The 20,994-nt window shown below is 41.9% G+C and overlaps 1 protein-coding gene across 14 annotated transcripts in view; it reads right to left on the bottom strand.

Moving 5' to 3' along the window:
* Positions 1 to 11,090: 11,090 nt before the first annotated feature.
* The window catches only part of LOC124115397 (MAP/microtubule affinity-regulating kinase 3-like), a 74,836-nt gene continuing 64,932 nt past the window's right edge, over positions 11,091 to 20,994 (bottom strand). For 12 of the 14 annotated variants that reach the window (XM_046476353.2, XM_046476346.2, XM_046476349.2 and 9 more), the window contains one exon: positions 11,091 to 19,029. In XM_046476353.2, the coding sequence (XP_046332309.1) occupies positions 18,678 to 19,029 (352 nt within the window). In that variant the 3' untranslated portion in view covers positions 11,091 to 18,677. The remainder of the gene's footprint in view (positions 19,030 to 20,994) is intronic. The other 2 variants (XM_046476350.2, XM_046476356.2) reach the window with 1 other exon arrangement.

The following is a 20,994-nucleotide window of genomic DNA, read 5'->3' as shown; positions in this document are numbered from 1 at the left end:
ACAGTTCTTTCAATATGCAATTACATTAAAAACCAAACTCGGTATGCTTTCTTTTGCCCCTCATTTTAAATACGATAATTTTAAATGTAATTGACATTTGTTTACAAGGGTGCGGTCTTTATATTGTCTTATCTTTTATCCACAGAACTGGACTCTGGATTTGCGAAAGCAGTCTTCACTGGTGGGGCTACGCTGTTGTGTAAGTAATGTGTCCTGTCATGATAGTTATCATCATCATACCAACTGTCTAGTCTATAACTTTGTACCTTAGGCTTCACAATGCAACAGAGTGTGAGTTTGGCGCCGCTTTCAACACTATTTCTGTTACATCACGGCGTCAGTTTGATGTGGGGAAAGCCAGAACTGATGCAGGTCTTAGACGTTTACCACTTCGGTGAAAGCCACGAGCAGGAGTATGAATCGTAATCATACCATGTGTCCGAATTTAAACCGGCTGTTAAATCTGCATATATATAGACATGCCAAAAACAGACGGTAACCACGTTAAACACACGACTACACGTGGTGTGGTGCTGTATATGAACATGATCCTAGTCGGGACGAGAATGGTTTCAAACTCTTTACCAGTGGATCCTGGAACGGCTAAGAGACACACCTCCACACTCGTGTCCCAAATAACATACACAATATATATCTCCTGTTTCAGGTGTTGCGGGAATAACCTACCTCTGGAACACGTATGGAGGCTCTTCTCTGAGACGTAAACATTTCAATGGCAAATCAAAATTCCAGGACACATGCTTGGTCCAATATGAAGCTGGAAAAGTGGAAGACGCCGAGGAGCAGCTGTACGACCCTGAGTGGTGTCTCCCCCCTGGGAGCCTGTGGTGCGAGGTGGCAGGGGATGCCTGGTCCAGAGGGGAGGGGGTTCCCTGGGACCCATACGACGAGAGCCTCAGCTGGGAGGAGGACTTCAACCTACCAGCATGTGTCCTCTGGGCGGACATCAGTCCAGTGGAGGATTTGGTGCTAGAAGCACCTTACCAACTTCAAGAGGATGATATCGAGACGACCAATAATGTCTCTCTACCAGCAGGTGTCCTCTGGGCGGACATCAGTCCAGTGGAGGATTTGGTGCTAGAAGCACCTTACCAACTTCAAGAGGATGATATCGAGACGACCTATAATGTCTCTCTACCAGCAGGTGTCCTGTGGGCGGACATCAGTCCAGTGGAGGATTTGGTGCTAGAATCACCTTACCAACTTCAAGAGGATGATATCGAGACGACCAATAATGTCTCTCTACCAGCAGGTGTTCTGTGGGCGGACATCAGTCCAGTGGAGGATTTGGTGCTAGAAGCACCTTACCAACTTCAAGAGGATGATATCGAGACGACCTATAACGTCTCTCTACCAGCAGGTGTCCTGTGGGCGGACATCAGTCCAGTGGAGGATTTGGTGCTAGAAGCACCTTACCAACTTCAAGAGGATAATATCGAGACGACCTATAATGTCTCTCTACCAGCAGGTGTTCTGTGGGCGGACATCAGTCCAGTGGAGGATTTGGTGCTAGAAGCACCTTACCAACTTCAAGAGGATGATATCGAGACGACCTATAACGTCTCTCTACCAGCAGGTGTTCTGTGGGCGGACATCAGTCCAGTGGAGGATTTGGTGCTAGAAGCACCTTACCAACTTCAAGAGGAGGATATCGAGACGACCTATAATGTCTCTCTACCAGCAGGTGTCATGTGGGCGGACATCAGTCCAGTGGAGGATTTGGTGCTAGAAGCACCTTACCAACTTCAAGAGGAGGATATCGAGACGACCTATAACGTCTCTCTACCAGCAGGTGTCCTGTGGTCGGACATCAGTCCAGTGGTGGATTTGGTGCTAGAAGCACCTTACCAACTTCAAGAGGATGATATCGAGACGACCTATAATGTTTCTCTACCAGCAGGTGTTCTGTGGGCGGACATCAGTCCAGTGGAGGATTTGGTGCCAGAAGCACCTTACCAACTTCAAGAGGATGATATCGAGACGACCTATAATGTCTCTCTACCAGCAGGTGTCCTGTGGGCGGACATCAGTCCAGTGGAGGATTTGGTGCTAGAAGCACCTTACCAACTTCAAGAGGATGATATCAAGACGACCTATAATGTCTGGGGACTTGAGTTGATCGAAGAGGAGGAGGAGGAGGTGTAGGAGTAGGTATTGGAGGAGGTGCAGAAAGAGGAAGTGAAGAAGAACGAGGAAGTGTACAAGAAGTAGGTATAGGAAGGAGTGCAGAAGGAGAAGGTTTGGGAGAAGGGGTGTAGAAACAGGCGATGGAAGGATCATCCAGTCTTATAGGAGGAACTGGAGCTGTTACCCATGAACATATTTTGAGAAAAACAAACCCTGTTTGTTGTTGCTATGTTATTATAATTTTCATCAACATTTACTTCAAACTTACACAACAATGTGTTTTAGTTTCTTAGTGCCTATAAGTATAGGAGGTATAGGAAGGGGTGTAGAAGGAGGTGTAGGGGAAGGGGTGCAGAAACAGGCGATGGAAGGCTGGTTCAGTCTTATAGGAGGAACTTAAGCTGTTACTTATAAACATATTTGAGACAAACAAACTCTGTTGTTGTTGCTATGTTATTTTCATCTTCATGAACATTTACATCAAACTTACATAAAAATGTATTTTACTTACTTTGTGCCTATATCTTTTGTGATACCAATTTATGAAAAATATTTACTTTGTTACCATGTTTTTGTTTTATATTTGTATGATATATATTTACTGATTGTTAAAAAACATATTGAAATGTTATCATAAATAAAAAAATCTTACATTGCATTTGTAGAAGTCTTTGAATGGCATTTAGAAGTCATACCCAAACGGAAGGGAATGTTTTGTTGTCAAATTGTTTGTTACGAGGAACACAACGTTCCGGAGTTTATGCTTACTCCTTCATCAGGTGAATGATTAGTTTACAGGAATAGGAATAAACTCCGAAACGTTATGTTTCTCATGATAAAGAAGTTGACATCCATAAAGTCTCTTACAGAGTCCCGATTTAGTTACATTGTGTCATGCATGATCAGTGTAGAATACTACTCACTTGCAATTAGTTTAATACCAACGACGTCAGATTCAGGGACATTAAAATATGCCCCCCACAGAAGAGAAGGGTTGTGGGACAGAAAGGTATGTATGTATATGAGTGATTGAGTGAGTATGGTGTTATGCCGCTAATAGCAATATCCACAGCAATATCACTGCGGGGTCACCAGAAATGGGCTTCACACATTGTACCCATGTGGGGGAATCGAAACCGGGTCCTCAGCGTGACGAGCGAACGCTTTAACCACTAGGCTACCTCACCGTCCCTGTATGTATATGAGAGTTCAATGATACCGTAACCTGATTCTTGAAGGCTGGATAGATTTGAAAGGATGGACAATGAAATATTAAGCAGGTCAGTTCTTGATCCGATTATCCAATATAATGTCTGCGTTCTGTTAAGGTACATACCTTGAGCCCGTTCGTCACTATAGCATCGTTTTAGGTATACGACCCGAAATAGGTGACGGTTAAAAGAGGCGTCCACTCAAATTACACCCACGAGTGAGAGAAATCCAGTGCGAGCTTACCGATAACGGATGGTGACGTCCCTTTCTAGACAGGGCTATGGTGTGGTATGCGTCCAGAGTATTTAACACAATAGAACGGTGACATGTTACACTGGGAGTGGAGATGGTTGTTGGGGCATCTGCCAAAGATGAAAATAGTGACTTTGAACGCTGCTTTGAACACTATTCCAGTTAGATCCCGTCAGTTTAATGTGGGAGGGAAGCCCGAAGTAATGCAGATCTCGGACGTTTTCCACTTTAGTGAACCCCTGAGCATTAGTATGGTGCTGACAAATCTAGAAACATAATGGCGGAGAACGGCGATTCGAATCCACAATCACAGGTTTCCGGTGTGCTCAAGGGACGCAACTCTGCCCAACGAATTGCGGTGCCTCAGTCGACTGGGCCACCGAGCCTCCAATAACTTTAAACGAGTTGGGGGCTTCTAAGAATGACAACAGTTCTGAAAAACAGATGTGTTTGACGAGTGTGAGTAAAAACAGTGAAGGGTTTGACAAATCCAGATTTTCACCAGCTCAATCCCCAGGGGGGAACTGTGGGTAGTTCATCAAAGTCACCGTGGGTGCAGTCTGAATCATGCACGTTGCATGTGTACGGAGTTTCCATCTCTGACATACAGGACATACAGGACATTAGTTACATTGTGTCAAGATTCCAACTTCACAGGGGCATTCTAGGAAACCCCGGGGACTGATAAGACAAGACCAGGAACTTGATTGCGCAAGTCTTCTATCTGCCCAACAGATCTCGACGCTGATGGATGTGGTGCCAAGGGATCCTAAACTATCTTACCTACAGGGGAAGACTCCAATTACGCCCTATGCAGACTTGGGTAGTCTACCACAAAGCTCTTCGTCTGGGCGATGTTGTACACACCCCAGCCATTCGGTTACAGGATCTAAACTGGTGGCTCTTCAAACCGAATGGACCCGTGAAGATTGCGGGGTAGAATAGGTCTTCAGCAACCCATACTTGCCGTAAAAGGCGACTATGCTTGTCGTAAAAGGCGACTAACGAGATCGGGTGGTCAGGCTCGCTGACTTGGTTGATACATGTCTGTTCCAGAATCGATTATTTTACAGACCGCCGTCATACAGCTGGAATATAGGTGAGTGCGGCGTTAAACAACAAACAAACAAAACATCAAGCCGAGTGACGCCCTATGAGTTGGAAGGGGCTGTTTGTTCCACCTTGGTTTCTACTAGACGGTGCTAGAGAAGTTGGAGGAGACGGACTGTGCCATTGTTCTCATCGCTCCATGTATTACCTATACTCAACCATGGAAGAACCTATCAAACTCCCGGAACGTCACAATCTTCTGGACCCGTGAAGGTCCGGGGTAGAATAGGTCTTCAGCAACCCATGCTTGCCATAAAAGGCGACTATGCTTGTCGAAAGAGGCGACAAACGGGATCGGGTGGTCAGGCTCGCTGACTTGGTTGATGCATGTCATCGATCCCAATTGCGTGGATCGATGCTCATTATGTCAATCACTGGATTGTCTGGTCCAGACTCGATTATTTACAAACCGCTGTCATATAGCTGGAATTTTGCTGAGTGCGGCGTTAAACAAGAAAGAAAGAAACAAACAAACAAACAGACACAATCTTCTGAGACAATCCAGATCGGACATATTTCACGTAAACCTCCATCATCTTTACCTACACGCCTGGAAATAATCTCGGACAAGATGTAGGCGTCAGGCTTCTCCCATCTTCCCGAGGCAAGGGAGTTAACTGACTATAAAAGTCTAGATTCCACCCTTGACGAAATTAATTAGGCTGGAATTAATGGGCGCCACCAGTGGCTATTACGAGTTATGTCCCTCCTATTGACCAATAAGATTCCATCTCGCATGTCACTTGCATTTGCCTCAAACAAAATGGCGGCGCCCAGTCAAGACGATCTGATCTATAATGAAGACCTATATTGTAATAAAACGGGTCTCAAATCATTTCAGCGCCTGTATTATAAACTTAAAAAGATTTGAAAAAAATATCAGTCGGCGGCACACAGGCTTTGCAAATCCTGTAGTTGCCGAAATCTGCACGTCAAAATCCATGTTGTTTACGAACCGGATATGGAGTTCGTTACGCGAGTTTAATTTGTATATACTCATTGGTCCAACCGGAATTCCAGCCTAGTTTGGCGAGGGTCAAAACTGGACTTTTATTGTCCGTTAACGCCTATGCCTCGGGCAGATCTGCCACGATCTTGAAGACCTTAACAATACTGGATGGCACAAGTTCAAACAGTCGAAAAGAGTAGGATGTTTGGGATTTGTAATAACAACATTTCTATGGTAGCCGAATACTTGCGTCATCTTACACAGGACAAGAATTACCGTCTTGGCACCATTGAGCGACATCCTTCAGCTCTCGCTTCTATTGGTACACATACGGTTCTTAATCGTATTATGAGGTGAGGTGGTGAGGTGAAATGGGGTTTAACGTCGCGTCCAAGATTATTGCACTTATATAGCGACGTGCATGCACGTGTGTGTGTGTGTGTGTGTGTGTGTGTGTGTGTGTGTTTGTGTGTGTGGCTGCTTGTACTAGTCCGGACTGATGCCGATTTATAGTGCTAGCTCACTGAGATACCATGCCGCAGTTTAACAGGAATACCTCACTCAGACACAGTATCCTGACTCCGAGCCGACCAGTCCTTGTTTTAGCCCCTTAATGCCGAGCGCCAGACAGGGTAACAACAAGTACCATCTTTTAACGTCTTTTGGTATGCCGCGGTCGGGGATCGAACACCGGACCTTCCGCTCTCCGGGCGGACGCTCTACCACTAGACCACGGAGGCGGTCTAATCGTATTATTAAGAACCAATCAATGAAGCCACACTCTTACTATACAGGTTTCCTTTTAGCCATGGTCACAGCAGCCAGAGTTTCTGAGCTACATGATATCGAAGCTCTTTGAATATCTTCAGAGAAGGAGCACGCTCGATTGTACACGAAAGGCTGTGTAATGTTGGAGCTGCTGGTATGATCCTCGGCATAAAGGAAAGTGGTAGTCATCCCTCATCATATACAGACTGTAGTCTTGTGGGTGTTTTTTGTCACAAAGAAAGAGTGGCCTCACAATGAGAACCATATTCCGGAACCTGTTCACACACACTGGATGTGCTGAAATAGAAAGATCCCTCCACTTCTAACTGTGGTACAATATCATCATCTGTCCTAATTGTAACACACTAATATAATTATGAACATGTCTTTAACATTTTTCTTCCTTTGAATGTTTTTTAATGACACATGGGACTTATATCAATGATTCATTAAGTTAAAAATTCGTATGGAAACGGACAGATGCCAGTTTCTTTGAATGAAGTAAAGATTTAGGAAACTGACAGGTAACCATGCCCGTTTGATAAATTGAAACATGTTATATAAAGATTTTGGTAAAATGCCTTTGCTGGCACCACCCACCCCCACCCATGTAGAGTACACCCAAAAGGAACTACCACTCAAAACATATTTGTGTTTTGTGTGGGTTTTCTTTGGTTAATATCCGAGAGTAGATCAAGCCATGTAGTCGAATCGGTTTAGAAAGCTGTAATCTGATTTGTTCAAGAAACTGGTGCCTTCTTTCCGAGCTACTGAGAGGTTTCAGTTTCAGAAGTCCATGATTAATTCACCTTTCCAGACGAATTCATGGGACTCAGTTGAGAAACCACCTTTTTGTTTGTTTGGTTGTTGTTGAACGCCGAAATATTCAAGCTATATGACGGCGGTCGGCAAGTAATCGAGTCTGGAACAGACAATCCAGTGATTGACATGATGAGCATTGATCCACGCAATTGGGATACGGTGACATGCATCAACCAAGTCAGCGAGCCATACCACCCGATTCCGTTAGTCGCCTCTTACGATTCTCAATTGGGATCGATGACATGCATTAACCACCCGATCCCGTTAGTCGCCTCTCACAAGCAGAGTCGCCTTTAACGACAAGCATGGTTGCTGAAGACCTATTCTTCACGGGTGTGAAACCACCTGAACCCACGGGGTGAAATTGTAGCCCGGCATCCTCACGGAGTAGAACTGGCCCCAAGCAACTAGTACTGGTCGAGAGAGGCGACTTCATGAATCGGGTGGTCAAAGATGATTAAAACATGTACTTCCTCAGCTGTAGCCAAGTTAAAGGTCAGTTTTAAGTCCTAACAATATCTTCTATGCCCAGTTTCTTTAACACAGTGGAAGATGGACATGGCTTCGCGAGATGCTGCAGATCATAACGTCTGCAAAACCGCGATTCGCTGTGTAGAGTTGCGTCCCTTGGGCATGCCAGAAAACAGGAATCATTGTGGGTTCGAATCCCGGTTCCCCGATTATGTTTCTAGGTTTGTCAGCACCATACCCGTGCTCGTGGGTTTCACCGAAGTGGTAAACGTCCGAGACCTGCATCACTTCGGGCTTTCCTCCCACATTAAGCTGACACGCCGCGATGTAACTATAACACTGTTAAAAGCGGTGTTAAACCCGACTCACTCAGTCATGCCTGTGGCCTTCATTGCCAATTGCAACGGTTATACAAGCATATACTGCCATTGAAAGACAGGTGTTGCTTCTGTCATGTCACGTATTGCATCAACAATGAAATGCGCTTGCTTCAAAATATACTAGCCACATAAAGAAACTGTGCACGGAGAAAATATATTCTGGATTGAAATACAACACAGCAAGAACAAAATGATGCAGACGCTGTAGCAGCTGAATGATCGGACCATAAGAAAATGTCAACGGGACCTGAACAACATCTGTTACGATGACGTCAGAAGATCAAAATGGAGTAGGGGGTCAAACGACAAAGTCACAAAGTCAATAACGGGTATGACCACCCTATGCGTGAATCACAGCAGTGCATCGGCGACGCATGGAGTCCACCAAATGGGCATGGAAGGCCTGGGGAATGGCCTGCCATATCCTCCTCAAATCCTGTGCCAAGTCACGGACGTTATCTGGAGGATGTGGAAGACGACGCAGACAGCGCTCCATTTCATCCCACACATGCTCTATTGGGGAGAGATCTGGAGAAATTGCAGGCCATGGCAGTAACATGACATTGTTATGGTGAAGGAAATCCATTGCGACCCTAGCCGTGTGAGGACGAGCGTTGTCCTGTTGAAATGTCAATCCCGGGCCATGACGTTGCAGGAAAGGAATGACCGTAGGCCTCAGAATCTGATCTCTGTAGCCAACACCGGTGAGATTGCCCTGAACAACCACCAAAGGGGTTCGGTGCCGTGCTGTTATCCCACCCCAAATCATCACAGAGCCACCTCCAAAACAAATCCTCTCCACAATACAGTTGCGTGTATAACGTTCTCCCAAACGCCGGTAGACACGTTGGCGCCCGTCAATGTGGGAAATGTTGAACCTCGATTCATCTGTAAAGACAACATTTCTCCACCATATTCGAGGTTGGCGAACATGATTTCGACACCATCTTTGACGGTTAACTCGATGACGGTGTGTCAGGGATGGGACGTATGGCAGGGCGTCGTGGTCGAATCCCGTACTGATCTAAACGATTCCTGACAGTGTTGGGACGGATACGGCGCAGTCCAGGAATTGTCTGGGACGTCGTTACTGCCGTTTGGAACCTGTGTCGGAGATGTGTCACTCGAATCCATCTGTCCTGTCTTGGCGTCGTTACTCGGGGACATCCTGAACGTGGGTGGTCGGCAACGTCGTTTGTGTTCTGATAACGCCTCACCAATGCCGATATCGTGTTACGATGGCATTGGAAATGTGTTGCCACCTGTTGTTGCCTCATTCCCGCTCGGATCATTCCAATGGCTTCATGACGCTGTGCAGCTGTCAATCTTGGCGTGATTTGCTTGTGATATGCTTGTGTCTGCGCCTGAGAAGTTTTGAATTTCCACAGATCATGCTTTCCAAAGTGACAGCGAATTTTGAGTTGCACATGCTGTGTACAGCTGCACAGGATGCACGTGCAGTAACACATTGCACGTCCATAGCCCCCCATCAATGACGTCATATCGCATGGCACGTGCATGAGCGTTTGAATGTCTCCAATAATTGCTGTGTTCAAACCTATATTTCATATATGGACGGTGTGCCATTATATCTATATTTTCTCCGTGCACAGTTTCTTTATGTGGCTAGTATACATGGACTAAATAGCTCACCTTTCACATCAATGTCGCCATATTGTTGGGAGTTTCTCCACGGTTTGATGTCCATTTTTCAGTGTACATGTAGGTCTAGTGTAAATAGCACCTTTATCAAAAGCTGATACATTTACAGACATGTAATTAGGGTACTCTATAACTATTAGATGAATACACAAATTAACATTCATGCAAGAAGAATGTTGTTTGGGCGAGTATGGTTTTACGCCGCTTTTAGCACTATTCCAGCAATATCTAGACTCCTAATGCATGCCACTGCCGCGACGTCACAGGCAGGCACGTTTAGATTGGCCTGAAGATCACGTCAATTGGACAGGTAAGGACTGAACTCCCGTATTTTTCACAGATGAAGCGAGATACTGTCTGGGCTTCGCGGACTGTTGTGCGCGAGTGTGGCGTAGACAAGAAGAAAGAATTCACGATTCCAACGCAGCAGAACATGACTGCAATAGTGGGGGCTAAATCATGATTTGGGCTGGGATCAGTACAGCTGGAGAACCGATGTCCATGTCCTACAGCGGGGCACGATGACAGGTGTGCGCTACAGGGACGACAGTCTGGATGTGTACGCGAGACCGTATGCTGGAGCAATCAGGCCGGACTTCATCCTCATGGACAATAACGCATGACCTCATCGTGCCAGGATCGTTGATGTCTACTTGGAGCGGAAGACCATTGCATTGAGTGGCCAGTCCGATCACCAATCCTCAACCCTATAAAACACTTGTGTAAACGAGCTGAAGCTCGCCCTCTCACGACGTCCTGTCCTTCCAGCAACTCAACAGGAACTCGGCAATGTTATTACTGAAGAGTGGGACATTTTCCCAGAAACGAATGTAGTTGTGTTGCAAGAACATACAGAAACATGTCTTGTCCCAGAGTGAGTGAGTGAGTGAGTGAGTGAGTGAGCGAGCGAGTTCGGTTTAACGCCGCTTTTACAGTTATATCGCGGCGTGTCAGCTTAATGTGGGAGGAAAGCCTGAAGTGATGCAGGTCTCAGACGTTTACTACTTCGGTGAAACCCACGAGCACGGATGTGGAGCTGACAAACCTAGAAACATAATCAGGGCGAACCAGGATTCGAACCCACAATGATAGGTTTCTGGCGTGCCCAAGGGACGCAACTCTGCACAGCGAATCGCGGCGCCTTAGACGACTGGGCCACCCCTGCCCCACTTGTCCCGGAAACAAATGTAGATGTGTTGCAAGAACATACAGAAACATATGACAGTGAAATATACTTCCATGATGCATTGAACAAAATTGTGGAGAACAGGGCATTAAATGAGAGCTGTGGAAGAAACAAATAACAGAAGTCAACCTGTTAGGATATATTTTATTTCATTCTGTGAAGAACTCTACCACAGATTTCCTGTTGCTATTAACATAATTTACAATTGTATGGAACCTAATGAGGCAATACTGTATACAGCAGTAGCCATGATCATGAGTTAAGTGATGAATGATCCAACATGAATGTAAGTCGACACATCTTCATAACCCATAACTCAAAAGAAAATTTACTTGCCATTGATCGTCTGTAGAAACATTAAAGTTTGAAAAATAACAATTTTGAACCTTTTATTTATTTAAAAAGACCCAGTTACAATAAAAGAATAGTTTATAAGGAGGGATACTATGGTGATAAATCATCATGTTATCAACTATTTTTGGTAAGTTATCAATGTCTTAGTACCAATATCGAACCAATAATTTTCAACCTGCAACTTATGGCCAAATAGGACACACTTTTGATCAATTCCTTTCAAAAGACGAAGCTACCATTCAATGCAGTTTGCTCAAGTCAGATGTCGAGGACAACACCACATAAATTAGTTTTTTTTATCTGTATCACCTTTTGAGGACAAATCTTACAAAACAGAAAAGAACAAGATTTTTGCAATGAACCTTGTCAGATATGATATATGCATGATGAACTTAACACATCAGATTGCCATAGAATTAAACATTTGTATGAAGTAGACAAGTTAAATGTGAAGATCAGAGTGAGTGAGTGAGTGAGTATGGTCTTACGCTGCTTTTAGCAATATTCCAGCAATATCAAGGCGGGGGGGGGGACACCAGAAATGGGCTTCACAAATTGTACCCATGTCAGGAATCGAACCCGGGTCTTCAGCGTGTCGAGAGAACGCTTTAACCACTAGGCTACCCGACCGCCCCGTGAAGATCAGAGAACCCTGGACCAGTTTCCTCATTAGAAAAGGAATCTGCTTGCTGAAGGTTTGAATTGATATTTAAAAATAATAAAAAAATAGTTTTGAACAAATACCATCAAGACATGACCTACTTGATGCAGGAACAAATTTGATTAACTGACACTTTAAGAAAGGTTTAACAAAATGTCTTCAGTCCACAAAGACACTCTGCTATTCACATTTTAAACTTGTCAATGATCACTGACTGACCGAGCACCAGAATTTGTCAATGAGTTTAGGAAACAAACAGTTACCACAAACTATGGAAATCAAATTTGAGTGCTCTCAACAATCCAAATAATCATATTGAACAAGAAAAAGATCCTTCATGACAAGTAAGGCCTTAGATATTGACAATTGTGAGCAAGTAATGTTTCAAGGTAATGCTGTAGAGAAGAAGCCTTCACATGTCAGAAATAATCGGTATTGGACCACTCAAACAGTGCTTGGTCACAGTGTTAAACATTCAATAAATAAGTCTTTTCAAGTTCAGCTCCATTCTAAGTCCATTTGCTCACAGATGATTATTTTATATGTTAAATAATTCTTATTACTGAAAAAAAACTTGCATATCTACGCAAATTGGTGTCAATATAAATATTTCTGTACACATATGTATAGAATCACAACAGGAAGTAAACTCTACAGATTCATATCTTCATGAGACACAAATACACAGGGCAGTACGTTCACTCAACTCATCCACTGTCACTGTTCTAGTGTAGGGAGTCTTACTGTTTATACAATCCCTGGATGGCATGAAAGGGCCATCCCAGAGCACATATTTACAAAACAACTTGATATGTCCTGCCCCAAGTTAACAAGTATGAAAGACCTTCCGATGAAGGGCAGCAAATATTATCACTGAAAGCCCTGAAGACCTCTGTACAGAACAAATTGTTCAGGACTCGGTAGAACTGCATTCAGAGAGAGGATGACCGATGATGATGAATGAGTCGAGTGAAAATACATTTTTCATAACCATACCATGCACACCTGTTATGCAGTTTCTGCTGTCTATGTACAAAACCAATAAAACTACAAAGCGAAATCGCCTCCAGTTCTTTGAGCATTACATAGGAATGGAAAAATTATGGGAAACAGTCTATGTTTTAATTGAAAAAGGCCGTCTGCATTCACTTGAGTCATGGGTCTACTTTAGTGACAGTCTCTATGCAATATTTTGACATTTCTTCAAATTTAAGAATTTATCCCGGGATATTAGACATGTAAAGATTATCAGATAAGATTTTCAAAAAGTCGTAAATATACATCGAAGTCGTGAGGAAGTTTCACAAACAGGTCTTACATACGTATTCCCAAATTATGCAATTTGATCACTGTGAGATGGCACAATCCATACAAAGACTGCTTCTATAGCATGTCACCTCCATCAGTGTCACATCCAGTTCAGAAACCACTTTAATAACCTTTTCAGTCGACATACATACACCATCATTGTACTGGCTAGTTTCTCCCATCCTTGCCACAAGCAATATCAAGAACACCAAATATTTAGCTGGAACCATGTGTCATCACGTTTTACAATTGACATACCAAATTTTGGTTACAACTCCGATCAAGTGCACACTAAGTCAAAACTTCACCAATGTGGATGGTTACAACAACTGAGAAATACATACTAGATCGCAAAATTCGGGATGGAAATTGGAATTGGTATCAAGTGCTCCATGATATCAAACTTACAAATGTCTAAAATGGACAATACACATCTGAAACATCTTGTCATCTCAAAAATAGCATACCTCTGCCTCAGAGGTGTTTTTCAAATAGTATGAAAACAGAGTGCACACTGCAGTGTGTTAAGAATATTTCCTGTTTGTAGTAATCAACAAAAAATTGGAAGCTTACTGAAAGTGTATGCATCGACAAAAATAATGTGAAGCAGGGTATTCGCCAACAGTCGAAAAACCTTGCAGAATATACAATCTTTTCATAATCAAAATTGAAAATTCAACATTTTCAGCAGTATGTTATTTCTAAGAATATGATTTTATGTAGAAAAGCCTACATCTGTCAAATATAAATGCTATTCATGATGCGAAACACAATATTCCTCGGATTTTGTTGAGCATTTCATACACTGCAAAATGGGAAAGGAGTTGTCTTGCAACCTCCCTGTTGCTTCAAAGCCAGCATAAAAGGTTGTCCAAGACAAGAATTTCTCAAAGCAATATGATACACTCGAACCAGGGCCCAACTGGGCCTCAACGACCAAACAGTACGATCATGACCCTCTACGGGTGGGAGTCTACTGCTGGTGGTGGAAAGCCAGGATGCAGAACCTACACAAATCCAAAACCAATAGGCTCCGACCAAATCAGTAACATCATCAATAATAATGATAATGCTCAAGCTCATGCCTTAGACCTGGTGATCTGATCATGATAAAAAAAACCAGTCACTTTCCACAAAATGTTCTTACCATAAACCTAGGAAAACAAAATGAACGATATGGGCTCTTTTTTCAAAAACAAGAAACTGTTTCTTCAACCTAGAGTAGGTACATAGTTTGTAAGTCTGGGCCATTTGTATGTAGGACATATGGTTGTTGAGACAACATAAATCCAGCACAATGCCGACACGACTACATTGACTCAACCATCTACACAAGAATCCACCACTTAAATTGAACATGATCTACGGAATTTCCTGTTCTGTGTTGAAACAAGGAAATATGGCAAAAATGTACAACTGCACCAATATACAGAAGATATCACAAGACCTATTACTCTATACATACAAAACACACAGCTCATATGGTTCATCCTTTATACAAGGACATGTTATCAAATTATCAAAAGTATTTCAGAGAAAAGCAATATCTTACAATGAAGGCAGACACCCTAACACCTGTCATTTAACCAAAATTACTGATCTAAACACTTGGCATGCTACTATTTACTGTAAGCTTTAAGCCAAAAATCTCTGGAGTTGTATGCAAGAACCTGAATGAAGAAAACACCAAAAGAATTAGAAATAAAAATCCTTAGAAAGTTTGGATGGATTTGAAGCTATTAATGAAACTGTCAGGAAACTGCATACACATTGATGCATGTGGATTGGAGTTCTCACAGAATCACTATTGTCCAATGTTTTGGCATAATCCTCTATGATGAGCGCAGGCCACTTCTAAGCAACATTGCTAATCAGCTTGGATTGCCTTGGAAAATCTGCATCATCAGCTTAAGCAAACAGTGACCATTGGTAATTGGGGAAAAGAAGCATATTCTGTCATGAAAATACCTTCTTTGGAAGCTTCTATCGTACAAAGAACCCTCAATTGAACAAGTTATCTTTGACATTAAGCAGAAGCAGGCTAAAATTATGTCCAGTTGGCATACAAAGAGCGGACAACTTTCAAAATTGGAAGTTATTTTCATGAAGAAGATTGCTCGAGCTCCTACCCTGTAGCTCTCCTGAGAGGATAATGATAAAGATTTGACACTTGGTCACATTTCAAAACACAATCTCTGTAGAAACTATCCTGAATCTCAATGTTCTGTCAATATCTGAGAACGATAACATGCTGATATTGATAGTATGTTGTTCGATGTTGATGAATAATATTCAATTATGCAAATGATTATTAATGAGATCTATAACTATTGAATAATACAGTTATCTCCCTAGCTATATTTCATTGCTTATCTAGGAACACAAATGGTTCAAATAGTCTGTTTCTGAAAAGGAAAAATAAATGAACTGAACACCATGTTCAAATAAAAAAATAACAAGTCAAATCAAAGTCCAAAATCAAAGTGTCTTAACAGAAAGTACTTGTAACTTTTGATGTTTTAAGTTTAAGATTCTTGAGATTTTTGCGTGTCTTGAGCACTAGAGTATATTGAAAACACCTGAAATAAATAACTGCCACTCCTTGGTGTCTTGTCTTGGCAGCACAATTAACATGGAAGCCTTCATGTTGCCAGCTGGCTCCATATCACAATACATACGTACACATTATCACAATACACAAGAGGGTAGGCAAGATCATCCAGTTATCTGCAATGTAGAAATCCAGGTAGTCACTGCTATGCACACTGGACATGTCAAATCACCCCTGAAGCAGTGTAATTAAATAATCAGGCCAAAAAACGAATAAATTTTTAAATGAATTATTCAACAGATGAAAAGAGAAAATACCTCATTGCAAACTTCAAGGACAATAGTGGGCTTTTTAGGGGGATCTGCATACCAGAAATCTAGATCATTGACATCAAAATCCACATTTATGGTCCAATGTATTGACTGTAAGCTAGACTGAAGCTCCTTGCATCCACCTGTCAGAGCCAGATTTCTCTGCACTCGTCAACAATGAAGTGCTGCCCACAACACCTGGACTTCGCGGCACCGTCTTCCTTCCAGAGTCCAAGCCACCCGTGTCCTCCAACAGGGCAATGCCTCCCACAGTAAGATCTTTATTTGAGCATTACTTGGATGACAGGCTGGGAAACCATGGACACCAATCCGACTCGTGGACAGCTTGTCGCATCAACTTTTCCAACTATTTATTGAAGTATTTCACTGCTAAGTTTACAGTTCAGTCAACGTTCAGAAATAGTTCTCGAATGAAACTAAAGACCTATCCTCCTGTCAAAATAATGAAGAATGAAAACTTCATATATTTCGGAATATTGTTTGCACAGTGCTTCTTCTCAGGTTAATGATTCAAGCTGACATCAGGTTTTGGAACCATAAGGACAATTATAGTGACCACTGGATTTGCACAAGACACAGGTGGCTAGATAGGGATTGTCAGGTTGGCATTTCACTGAGTGCACTATACATATTTGGTATACTTGAGGGAAAGACTGATACCTAAGTGTGTAAATGGTCTACACTGTGCCATTGTTACAGTAATCACCTCTATGTATGTACAGTGTTTGCTCTAGCTAAGGAACAATCTCTCAAGTATAGGCCCTGGACTTTAAAGAACAATGGATCAAATGTTACACGTTGCAATGGCAATATTTCAACCAATCAACATGGGGTGTAACAAATGACTTTTATTCAGCGGCTACAGTGAACTGGTAAATAAACTAGTGGTTGTGAGTGAGTGAGTGAGTTAGTTGGGTTTAACGCCGCTTTTAACAGTATTCCAGTTATATCACGGCGTGTCAGCTTAATGTGGGAGGAAAGCCCGAAGTGATGCAGGTCTCAGACGTTTACCACTTCAGTGAAAACCACGAGCACGGGTATGGTGCTAACAAACCTAGAAACATAATCGGGGAGAACCGGGATTGGAACCTACAATCATAGGTTTCTGGCATGCCCAAGGGACGCAACTATGCACAGAGAATCGCGGCATCTTAGACGACTGGGCCACTCATGCTCCCACACTAGTGGTTGTGTTCTAACTGGTGCAGCAATCCTGTGTGCAGAGAACATGGGTCGGTCACAGTAATGGCCAACACGAGACTTACAAAGGCATTGCAAGGACATGCTATGTAACAAGAACTGAAACGATTGTGACTCCCTTCTACTACTGAAAATCCTGCATTCGTTTCAGTGGTAAAATCATTTTTACTGTTTAGGAAACACTGACAAGGGCCTATACCTGTGAGAATATCACAAATGATCATAAGGAGAGAAATATTAACAAAAAAATATTACTTACTTTTTATTGAGGGAGCAATATTCTAAGACTTGAGGTCACTTTTTCAAATATCAAAAAATTTGTAACATCAGTTTTTCAAAAGAGAATCACAATAACAGCTAGGTGTTACATTTTATTTTGTTTTGTTTTTCACAAATATTGAATTGAATGTCTACACTTATCTTAAAAACATGTAGCCTAAGGTAAATTGTTATAAACATGTCTTCATAAAGTAATAAATTAGCAAACAGTTTGTTTTACAAAAGTCCTGCAAAATATTTCTAACTTGTGTTCCGAGAAAGCATACGTCTCTCTCACTTCACCACTGAAGTTGTCTGACACGATCCACAATGTATTCTGGCAGCATGAAAAAGACCACTTCAAAGTGTGACCAAGGTTAGTGTTGTCACAGCCAAGCTGGAAATGGATACATATCCAGATGTAGGGCCAGCACATATAACACTTGGCCCTAGGTGAGGCTATGTACCCATTTCCCATGTGGCCATGCTTGTCACAGTTCTGAGAGGATGGAATGGTGCATTGATATGAGTGGATCAGGTAAAATAGTCCGTCAATTTTCCTTGATATTTTATCATAGATACCAAGAAAAAAACATCTTTCAAGCATTGTACAAAGCAATCTGAAGCATCAGCCCTTCTCTCATCTCATGTGTGATGCAGTATTTGATACAGAGTGACATTTTTCCCATGGTAGAACATCCTGGTGCTACCACAACGATTACAATGAAATTATACAAAAGACTTCAAAAACAAGTCCCTACGATCTTCCCCTACATCTATGATCATACTAAATAAGTAATTTACAATAAAATGTATACACGGTAGGGGCGAGGGAAGTGCAGTATATGATTCTCTGTACATTTTGTACACATTATACAAAATAAAAACAATAGTCTCTCATTCAGCTTCTTACCACAAAGCTTAGTGTCCAGTATTAAACATGGTAGTTACCTATGAAGTGATCACCTTTGTGTCTGGTGTAGCAAAATACGTGTATTTCAATCACCATGTAGTCCATGCACCGAGACACTGACTCGGCACGTTCATACAACATTAAAGTTTCAGTTCATTGGCAATTTTGGATGCAATGTTCTTAAAGCCTATTGAGGTGCCCGAGATCCGTTTGAAGCGCACTCCGTTGAGGGAGAGACGTGGGAGTTTACAAACTTCCATCTCCCATTGCACCAGACTGTCCGTGTTTGGGTCCCCATGAACACAAAGTAACAGAAACTTTTCCCTTTGTTCGTAGTCGCAATTGTTTGCGTCTAGTACCTTCCTAATTTCCTTCATCATATCATTGGGGTCCATGGAGCTTGTCGTTTTCATACTCCACGTAAATCGCAACGACCTTGGCTTCACTGGCTCACCCTCCCTAGTCTCATTCACCGACCTGCGGAACAATTTGCTGAAAATTAGAAAAACAACCAAAAACACAATTAATGGCCAACCCTCTGTCACAGAGTCTGAGCTGAAGATTTTCATCCAGTAGGAATGTTTGTAAGACTAGTAGTTGCATATCCCAGCAGCTGCACCAACCAATCAAGACAAAGGAGACACGATAGATATGGGGGTTATCTAGTGTTGGGCAAACAGGCAGGTAGGTAGATGATCTACTGGGGGCACAACATGCAACAGACAACATGCTTGCGGAGACATAGGTGCATGCAATTGCAGTCTAGTAGGAAATGATGCTTACACATAGGTTTAATAATAAATTAAGCTTCAAATAGTTATAAATAATAACACTAAATTAAAATTTATAAACCGAAAAAAGTCTTTGGAATTTAAAAATAAACAAAATTCAAATCGATTCTTTGCCTGTTTTGTAAGTATCTGCCAGGTAACAGCATATGTATTATTCTAAAATAAAAGCCTTTTTTCTAATGACCATATCTAGCTATCAATTACCTTCACTATGCGAAAAACATCTACATTCTAAGTTCTAAGAAAAGGCGACCCTATGGAGCCTTATGTCTTTTCATGGGAAATGTATTATTGGACTGGGACAGTAGGTTTAAGAACATCAACCAAGAGTTACTCATTTCATGAGAATCCTTTTCAATTAGAAAGATATTTTGTCCATCAAGTTTTGTTAAAACAAATATGCACATTACTGTGACCTTCCAATCAAAGAATTTAGTGAAATCTTGTGTATTTAGTTCTAGCATAACCCATTGGAGCTACAAAAAAAACAACTGTTTGTTTTTTCAGCTTTCTATTAAGCAGTGACTGCTAACACTGTTCCACTGAACTCAAATAAATATGGGTTTATCTTCAAATAATTCATACATAATAAAAAACTTTCCAATATTTTAGGAATAGATTTCAATATAGAAGCTTCCTAAGAAATGCATTTAAAAAATGACAAATCAAGAAAAGAAAACAAGAAAGAGTTGATTTAAAAGGAAAAAGGTGATCTGAGTGATACATGCTAGAGGCCCATGCAATTAAATCCTATGTTGACTAGAAAGGCCTCAAGATTCCTGCAGTAATGGTTGAAGAGAGCAAGAGCAAGAGATGAGGATGAAGATATAGACTTCTTGCAAGTAAGATGATGAAACTGATCAAATGTCTCTGCATGAGAATGGAGTGGCAAAAATAAAGTTCAATTTGGAAGCCTGGATCAAAATGCTATGTCCATGCACAGCCGGAGAGCTCCTTAAGAGTTTCCAGTAGACTGATGATGCAGGAGTATCGGGATCTGCACATTCAAACAGTCACAAGCAGCCAAATAACGGAATAGAAATACAGGAACTGCTGAGATACAACTGTTTCAAGAAATTTGAAATTCCCCTTGAAAACTTCACATATTCATAATTCTCCCTTAATAACTCGGTGAATGGAGGGTTGACGTCAAAGAAGTTATTAATAGAGAGGAAATGGAGAGCATAATATGGAAGAAGCAGCGTCATGCATATGCCTTACCTCTTCACATTATCTAGGTATAGGGCTGCCTTACACACAGGCATTGGTAGAAGCTATACTCCTCCCTTCATGGCTTTAGCTCGGGAACAACTGACTTGAGTGTGGAAAAATGACCTTCACATCAAACCATGCTTCAGTTAGAGTTCATTCTACCATAAATAAACCATGCAGTTTGAAAATAACCATTGCCTTGGATCCAAACTGAAAATAGTCTTTTCATAAACACAGCCAAGAAGGGAGAAATATAGACACTACTCAAGCCGTGGTAGGAGATCTGGACAACACTCTAGTGGACACGAATCATGAACACAGAGAGGTCGATTCAACTGAAATGATGTAATGCTGAACATTCTAGTTTGGGTTTTATTGCACTGGCCCGTACCAACTGCACAAAGTTAGTGCTTAAACCTGAAAGAAAATATATTATTAAATTCAGTGTCCTCTC

The sequence above is a fragment of the Haliotis rufescens genome, unplaced genomic scaffold, assembly GCF_023055435.1.
Source record: "Haliotis rufescens isolate VD_foot unplaced genomic scaffold, xgHalRufe1.0.p SCAF_3, whole genome shotgun sequence".
Classification (NCBI taxonomy): Eukaryota; Metazoa; Mollusca; class Gastropoda; order Lepetellida; family Haliotidae; genus Haliotis; species Haliotis rufescens.
The sequence above is the reverse complement of the archived record's forward strand: the minus strand, read 5'-3'. Positions and strand labels throughout refer to the sequence as shown.